This window comes from Ruditapes philippinarum, unplaced genomic scaffold (genome assembly GCF_026571515.1).
Source record: "Ruditapes philippinarum isolate M1 unplaced genomic scaffold, ASM2657151v2 ctg903_1_1_1_1, whole genome shotgun sequence".
In the NCBI taxonomy this organism is placed as follows: Eukaryota; Metazoa; Mollusca; class Bivalvia; order Venerida; family Veneridae; genus Ruditapes; species Ruditapes philippinarum.
In genome coordinates, this window is record NW_026854880.1 from 38,159 (window position 1) to 47,339 (window position 9,181).

The window sequence follows — 9,181 nt, forward strand, 5'->3', positions numbered from 1 at the left end:
ATACATGTCCTGTCCGGTGTAAAAAATTTAGTGAGTAAAGTATTCGCAATGTTTGTCCTGCTGTAAAAGTTGAAACGTTTTATTTTGGCTTAAATTATAAACACACCCGTTAACCGGGTGCAAGTAGGTCAGTTAATTGCGGGAAGAACAATTGTGCACTCGGTAATATTTTTATTCTGCAATCGATTGCTGCACAATATATCATAGAAATTTATGTTTATAAAATGAGACAAAAAAGAGGAAATCATATATTGGTAATCCGGTTTAACTGACATAGTTCTACCTGCATCAAGCTGTCCTCGCTACATGTTAACGGGTGTGATAATGAGAGCCTATATATGTGTCAAGTGAAACTTCCTAGAACCAATAAGCAAGTCAAACTTAATGATCACCCGTGCAAAAGCCTGTTTTGTGTAGATTTCAAGTCAATTTTGAAGAGACAAACCTAAAAACCTAAACAAAATTCATACATTATGTGAATGACACGTGAATTTATAATCAGATTTTTATTGTCAGTTAATGGCCAATGTCATTATCCTTATTATTAAAACTTCCCAGTTAAATGCTAATTCCAGAAGCTGTAATCTCGCGTCAATGTTGACATTTGGCTCAAAAACAAAGTAATGAAGAGGGTATTAATATATAGATAACTGTATAATACGACGGACTATTTATTCTGCCAGTTTGTGTATCACTGCACCAGCGTCTCTTATAAAGAAATAGTTCGGTCTATCTCTCTAAGCATTTGTGTCATTGGTAATCCAGTGACAAAATCTTTGACAGCTAAAGAGACAGGGTGTTTTTATACATATAATTTTTCAGTTGTTGATAATATTTTGTGTGTAAAATTCGTGTAAAATTCGTGATAATATTTCAAAGAACAATGGTCGTTATTCCTAAAAGTAGTACTTACATGACTGATGTATTAATACTTGTAACTATAGCAATTTTTTTGGCCGTCGGACAGACAATAGAGGGGAATGAACTGTTTAAAGGAAAAGGTATATTTGTTTGTTTTTTTTTTTTGTTGTTGTTGTTTATTTTTTTGTTGTTTTTTTTTTGGGGGGGTTGTTTTTTTAGGGGGGGTGCTGTTGTTGTTGTTTTGTCTGCCTTTTTAGTTGTTTTTTTTTTTTTAGTTTTTTGTTTTGTTTTTGTTTTGGGGGGGGGGGTTTCTTCTTTTTCTTTTTTTTTTTTTTTGGGGGGGGGGGGGGTGGTATCATATTAAATATTCTAGATTATTTAGATTTTGTTTTTGCATTTAGATACAAGAAGTTTGCCAATATATGTAGTGTATGTGTATGCGATGCGTGTAGTGAGCTAGCGTCGTTACTAGGAAAATGTTTCAATCTAATAATAGCAATTTCATCTCTTTATTAGCCTTTATTATCACAAATATCTCTTTGTCACAAACATTTACTCATGTATGATCATAATTTTGTTAACATGAAATAAACCTGCGTTCGTATTCTTTAGAGTCAAACAGAAAAGAACATGATTTCAGAACATAACAGAAAAGAACAGATATATATATACACGTACTTGTTAAAGGCCCACTATGCCGCAGAAAATGCTTTTATTTTTATTTCTCAAAAGCATTTATTCAGGTTTTGTTGTACTGTTATATTTTCCAAAAAGTTATTGCTTCTGGTGCTCTTTGTAAGTCAGTATACTTACAATGATTTATTATTTTGTATGGAAGTCAAAATACTAGTTTGTATACATTTTGTTACTTTTATGACAACAATTTCACATTTAATCTTGTTTTTTTAAGGTGCTCTAAAACCATTATTTAAACATTATTAAACTCATGTTTGCTCTTTCATAACAAGGAAAATGTATTTTGATTTAACAAAAATAACGTCAAATTATCCTAATAGCATTTCTCAATAATAATAATAATAATAATAATAATAATAATAATAATAATAATAATAATAATGATAATATTAATGATAATAATAATAATACACCTTCTTCAGACAATTATTCATGGATCATATGAGGTAATACATAGAGTATATTCATGTTTTTTCTATAAATACAGAATTTATTTTTATCACGCGGTATGAAAATAAATATATTGTGAGTGACGGTTAGCCACGAGTAAAATATGTTTATTTCCATACCACAAGGTAAAAAAAATCCCTTGTTTACAGCAAAAAAAGATTAATTTTTGTTTTATAAACATTTTTCTTTTTTTACATTACTATTTGAAAGACTTATCCTTAAATTTTTATGCATTGGCTAAATTTAGAAGAAAGTAGTCCAGCAGACACCAGTGAAAATACGGAAAATATGTTTTACTGCAGTGAACACTTTTTTTACAGTGAAAATACGGAAAATGAAAATACGCATTTTATTTTCTCAATATATCTCAACATTTCCCAGTCAGGTTGCACATTTTTTCCCATCATCCAACATATGAAAGGGACTCTGATGGTATATAACTCTGTGTTTTAATATGTTCTTATATGGCTCACAATCCAATTTTGATAAAGTTAATCTAAGCCCACATTTTTATAATAGCTAATAGTGAGTTTTTTACTCATTGTGCTATTTTTTCTCGATATCTCGTATAGTACAAGGGCTTTACTCTACAGAGGTGTTCAGTTCTATATAGAATAGTAATGGTCAGCTATGTCTATATTTGAATAGTTCGATATTGTATCAATGTAATAATTGAAACTTCTAAATAAAGATAATACTTTGTAAACAAAGGTCCTGACTAAATAAAAATGATACTTTGTAACTATATTAAGATGATACTTTGTAAACTATCTAATAGCTAATCATTAATTGTTTGGTTGGTGAACATATTAAGAAAATGCAGGTCGGTGACCGATTTATAATAAAGTAGGAACGAATCATTTGGCTTAAACCTACACAAACAACAGCCGCCTACTGTTCAGTAGATATATTCTAGGATACCATATGTGAGCAAAGCGGTCAAAAAGTCACTTTATTGTTCACGTTTTATGATAATGTTAACTATTCTATTTTTGGGTGATTGAGGGTGTGCACGCGTGCGTTCGTTTGTGCATGTGTGCCTACGTGAGCGAATGTTCATGGTATTACGATATTGAATTTATCATACAATATAATTATGTTTTATATTTTCTAGTATGCTATGGAACATCTAACGGATTTTCTCTGTCAGGCAGTCAGATGTTTCATTACCAAAGGATGCGTAAAAGGTATACTGGGTGTACGTTTGTTCACGGTAACCTAGAGATAACGCACCTTGAGCGCAGAAAAGGAATGACCTTTGACCTTAGTTTCCTGGAGACGATCGAAGTAGTGACCGGATATGTGTTGATCCTTAACAACGATGTTGACGTCATTCCGTTGACAAATTTAATTCATGTCCGGGGCGAGAGTCAATTTTCATACAAGGGGAATAACTACGTTTTTAGCGTTATACTGTCAGATAACAGGGGTGGAATACAAATGCCTATGTTAAAAGGTAAGTGCAGTGTATAAAACAAAGGTTTTACAACATAAATTTAATACTCAACATATCTAACGTGATAGCAACAATAATCTACGGACGTTGTTTAACATACAACACACCTACCATCCACAGGGACCTAGCACAGTGTGGGGATAGTATAAAAAAGTAATTGGTTTAAACATATTTATTCAACAAAACATTTAACAAGTGAACAACATTTACAAAGTACATTTTGGGATTGGGCAGAAAGCTATAAAGCTTATAAATGTCCTCTCCCAGTTATGATAATTTACAAAAACAAAGTTCATGGCATTATCATACACAACGGTTAGTTGAAGTATTCAAAGACATTCACATAATAGTTAAGAGGTTAAGTATTTAGCAATATAACATATGTAAGAGCAAACAGTAAAAAGGAGGAAAAAAAAGATTGAAGAATAAAGCAACTCACAAAAAGTACAAGTAGACAAACACCTGTCTTAGTATTTTTTTTTTTTTTCAGAATTTGAAAAGTAATTCTAGAAAAAATATATGATGTATATATAATTTATGAACAGCCGCGCGAGGAATAACAAACTATCAAATTGTGTTTAATGACCATACCATACTATAAGGTATGGCGTCTATTTATTATTTTAACCAACAATACTTAAACATGTGCAAAGAATAGTACATACATCAATATTATGCAAAATAATGCAATATAGAAAATACACATGTAGAAATATTAATAAATCGAATTCTACTATAATAGTAAGAAATGTGAGGGTTTCGTAAGAAAAACGCCATAAAAGCTAGAATAAGGCCAGCTTTCCCCACATTTCACTGCATAGGAGAGAAGACCAAGGTTAATGATCTTGAAACCCTAACCAATAAAGGGCTCATTTAACAGAGATTTCCCGAAAGTATAAAAATTGTTTATAATATATAGACAAGAGGTTGAACTCGACAAATCGGCCGAGTGCCACTAGTCCAGTATAAGTCAAAACTGCAAAGTCATTTTTTACGAAAATCACATAAAGCTATATATCAAATTGCAGCTAAATGACATCACTTGATGTTGACATTAACATTATTGTACCCACTTAACAACAAACCGATATTTCGGTTAGAATGTCGTATTTTTGCTAGGTCGGACACGACCGAGTAACCTGTCCCAACTCGATTTTCTACGTATTATTATTTATTTCAATTGCATGGCAGAGTAATAGATTTATCTAAGTTATTTTTCAATGATTTTTTTGTTTTTGTTTCAGAGATAAGTGGAAATGTTCTGCTTTCCCATTGGTCAGTTTGTTTTACAAACTCAATAGCATGGGATGTTCTTATACAAGGAACTGTGACAGAATCGAGCGTAGAGGAACCAGCGGGATGTAAGTGAAATATTTTTAATTACATAAAATACATAATCATTAACTCTTGGTATGAAATAGTAAAGTCAGTCATAATGAGCTTTAGCCATAGAATATTATAATTCATATACATTTAATTGTTATTATTATACTATTTCCAATGGTCTGGATTATTATTTAATGTTCTTATATAGCCACGAACAAGGTGATAATCTAACATAAATTAAATTACAGGCAAGCGATGACGAAGCAAAACCTATTTTATAATATTTTATTTTATATAAAAGGTTCAAACTCTATTAACTTTATGTCACTTAATGACCAGTCATGACGGAAATTTTATGCAAACTATAAAAGGATTTGCTTCGTGATCGATTGCAAAAACCAGTCCTGACGGAAATCTTATGCCAACTTTAAATTACGGCTCATGTTATATATACAAACAACCGTTTACATAGGGTCATATAACCTGTCAAAAATCTTTATAACTAAATTAAATAATATACATGTATAGTAAGGGTAAAATGTTAAACAATGCATAATTATGCATGTAAGTATATTTTAGTGGGAGCAAAGCTCGAAGGTCACAATATCACCTTGAATGACAACGCCTTGTATGTTTTAAGGTTTGCCATGTGACGATTCATGCTCTACTGTAGACGGGGTTCAACGATGTTGGGGACCCGGGCCTGACCTTTGTCAGAAAGGTGAATTTTTTTAAATGATTTCTTTTTCTGTTTGAGTTGTGAGAATGTGCAGAGGATTGTTGCCTGTTATGTCGCTATGTAGGTTCGCGTGCTATGTACTTTGTTTAGAAAGTTTCACGTGCTGTATACAATTTGTATAAAAGTTTTGTGTGCTGTTTATAATATAGATGAATGTTTTGTGTGCTGTGTATAACTTGTATTAAAGTTGTAAGTGTTGGGTAGAATTTGTATGAAAGTTTCAAGTGTTGGGTAGAATTTGTATGAAAGTTTTGTGTGCTGTGGACAATATAGATGAAGGGTTTGTGTGCTGTATACAAATTGTGTGTATTAAAGAAGGTTTTGTTGGCTGTGTACAATTTACATGAGGGTTCTGTGTGCTGAGTACAATATACTAGAGTATATGAAGGTTTTTTGTGCTGTGTACAATTTGTATGAGGGTTTTGTGTGCTGAGTACAATTTGTATGAGGGTTTTGTGTGCTGAGTACAATTTGTATGAGGGTTTTGTGTGCTGAGTACAATATACTAGAGTATATGAAGGTTTTGTGTGCTGTGTACAATTTGTATGAGGGTTTTGTGTGCTGAGTACAATTTGTATGAGGGTTCTGTGTGCTGAGTACAATATACTAGAGTATATGAAGGTTTAGTGTGCTGTGTACAATTTGTATGAGGGTTTTGTGTGCTGAGTACAATTTGTATGAGGGTTTTGTGTGCTGAGTACAATTTGTATGAGGGTTTTGTGTGCTGAGTACAATATACTACAGTACATGAAGATTTTGTGTGCTGTGTACAATTTGTATCAAAGTTTTGTATGTTGTGTACAATATGCATGATGTTTTTTCCGTGCTGTGTACTATTAGTAGATCTATGAACAATGTGTATATAATTAAGGCGGCGTTTCTGTGTAATGAGTACATTTTGTGGCACTTACACAGTACAGATCACATGGCGACTTTTCGGCTTTTCTAGCGGAATAAGACCTTAGATGCCCGGCCCTTTGTGCATTTTTGAGGCACGTTTCGTAAGCTAGGTGGATAGCTTCCACACATGAAAGAATCCGAAGTCCCTTGGTGATTCGAACCCACAACGGTCAGGACTAGTGATCTTAAGTCAACGACCTATGATGTGTCGTTTTTCAATGCTTAGTAAAATGTATAGAGAAATTTTGCGTACTATGTAAAATTTGTAAAGGGTTTTTGCCTAGAATTGTTTATATTTACATCATCATTTGCTTAGGCATGAAAAAAGAACTGACTTGGTTTTGATTTTTTTAAAAGTAAAACGTATGGAATGCGATTGGCATTGTGAAAATGGCACATGCTTCGAGGAAGGCTTGATGGGATGTTGTCATCCGGAATGCCTCGGATGTAACGATGGCTGGATTGATACAGCTTGTGAGGTAAATATATAAACCTGTTGACATTTTATTAACATTATAGACTTCTTACATAACTTATGTTACCATGGTTACGCGAATAAAGAATGATTGAACAATTGATTGGTTATAATGTCTGCTGTATATGAAATATAATATGAGCCGCGTCACGACAAAACCAACACAGTGCGTTTGCGACCAGCATGGATCCAGACCAGCCTGCGCAGTCTGATCAGGACCAATGCTGGTCGCAAACGCACTATGTTGGTCTTTGTCGTGACGCGGCTCATATGTGTTAGAACAAGTGTAAGAAAATCCAGTCATATGAAGAGTGGTCTTTAGTTGGGGTGGTTATTGGCACGGGTTTGACGGTTTATACTGATTGCTAGAAGATTATTCTGAACAAAAAAAATAATTAATACATGTCTGCGCAATAAGGGAAATAAAATGTTAATTGCCAAAAAAAAAAGAAAATCCAAAATAAACCTTTTGTTTTTTTGTTTGTTTTTTTGTTTGTTTTTGTTTTTGTTGTTTTTTTTGTTTTTTTGTCGATTAGATTTTTTTTGTTAAAATAAAATATTTTTCTACCCAAAACACGTGTTGGTGTTAGTTATAAGAAAATGTTCCGTTATAACATATATTGAAGTTGAACAGTTTAGTTTAAGGAGTATTATATTTACAAAATAATATAAATTACACATGTTATGGAGAACATAAATGTTGAGTATACACAAAAATCTCATGTTAATTAGGATAACAATTTTGAGTTAGTTAATTGTAGTTTAATTAAGCACTGTATATCGTGCAAATGTTTTGTAATTAATGTTTCTGCGCATTTGAACTCAAACCGTACATGATTCTACAGCAAGCATTCAAAAATTATATCTATTTTTATTTAGATCACATGTTCAATTCATGTGATCTTTTTTTCTTTTGAAATTCATTTTCTGTTTACAATAGTTTCATTTCAGTCAGAAACTAAATGCCCATTATCAGTGTTTCAGCCAATCATACGTGTATATTTTTTTTACTTTCAGTATTGCAGACACTACAGTTACCAAGGTCATTGTATTCCGAATTGTCCTTCTGAGACATTTTCACACATGGACAGATGTATCCGCTTTGACGAGTATTATGCTGCCCATGAAAACAACTTTACCTAACTTTGTGTTGTAACAATATTACCTAACTTTGTGTTTTAACAATTTTACCTTTGTGTTTTAACAATTTTACCTTTGTGTGTTTTAACAATTTTACCTAACTTTGAGTTTTGACATAATTACCTAACTTTGTGTTTTGACAATATTTTTAACAATATTACCTAACTTTGTGTTTTAACAATTTTACCTAAGTTAAGTTTGTATTTTAACAATTTTACCTAACTTAGTGTTTAACAATTTTACCAGAATGGAAAGCAAGCGTTGTGATGTGATAAAGGAATATTTGAGCCGCGTCACGACAAAACCAACATAATGAGTTTGCGACCAGCATGGATCCAGACCAGCCTGCGCATCCGCGCAGTCTGATCAGGATCCATGCTGTTCGCTTACAAACCCTATAACAAGTAGAGAAACTGATAGCGAACAGCATGGATCCTGATCAGACTGCGCGGATGCGCAGGCTGGTCTGGATCCATGCTGGTCGCAAACCCATTATGTTGGTTTTGTCGTGACGCGGCTCATTTTGATAACGTATTCGTACTGTTAGTAGTAATATTGATCCTCATTTTAAAATAGTTCAAATATGTTATGAATGTTTTTATACCTTTTCTCTTTCATTATACTTTTTCTCTTGATCTTAATTAAGAATTAATGTAAAGTTCATTTAAGACTGTAGATGACATGTGTAAAATCAAATACATTTCAAGCAAGTCCCTTATACTATCATAATGTACTCCTTGTATTGAAAGTTGCCATAGTGTACTTTATTGTACTTATATTGTAAGTTAATACGGAGAAGGTTTGTATAAGCTTAGCTTTCTGGTCTAATCATATTTTTTCATTAATGTTTGTATTTGTATAATTGTCATGAGCTTTTGTATTTGTTTGAAATAAACAACGTTTAATCTAACAGTTAACAAGGCAGTCTGAAGGACAGCTAAATTCCCATACTCAGTGAATATGAATGTGTACTTCTTGACCTTTAGCAACCATGACCTTGATGTTGTGTCATGCATATCATAAGCACAGTCTCACGATGGTGACTATTTGTTATTTCAAATATTCCATATAGTCAAACGATTATACATATGAACTTGACCTTGGATGTAGCAACCTGGATGTTGAGCTCTGCAGATTG

The 9,181-nt window shown here is 32.6% G+C and overlaps 1 protein-coding gene across 1 annotated transcript; it reads left to right on the plus strand.

Moving 5' to 3' along the window:
• Window positions 1-760: 760 nt before the first annotated feature.
• LOC132741401 (receptor tyrosine-protein kinase erbB-3-like) lies at window positions 761-8,110 on the plus strand. The gene is made up of 6 exons (XM_060729548.1): window positions 761-1,001; window positions 3,122-3,463; window positions 4,708-4,824; window positions 5,430-5,510; window positions 6,786-6,907; window positions 7,921-8,110. Exons 1-6 carry the CDS (start codon window positions 884-886, stop codon window positions 8,044-8,046), a joined length of 906 nt encoding a protein of 301 aa, XP_060585531.1. The 5' UTR covers window positions 761-883; the 3' UTR covers window positions 8,047-8,110.
• Window positions 8,111-9,181: the final 1,071 nt, after the last annotated feature.

Excerpts from the sequence above, each read along its gene's own strand:
- LOC132741401 (XM_060729548.1), top strand. The coding sequence starts at position 884 with ATGGTCGTTATTCCTAAAAGTAGTACTTACATGACTGATGTATTAATA. Across the intron at positions 1,002-3,121 it reads TGAACTGTTTAAAGGAAAAG|TATGCTATGGAACATCTAAC; the intron begins GTATATTTGTTT and ends TATATTTTCTAG. Across the intron at positions 3,464-4,707 it reads ACAAATGCCTATGTTAAAAG|AGATAAGTGGAAATGTTCTG; the intron begins GTAAGTGCAGTG and ends TTTTTGTTTCAG.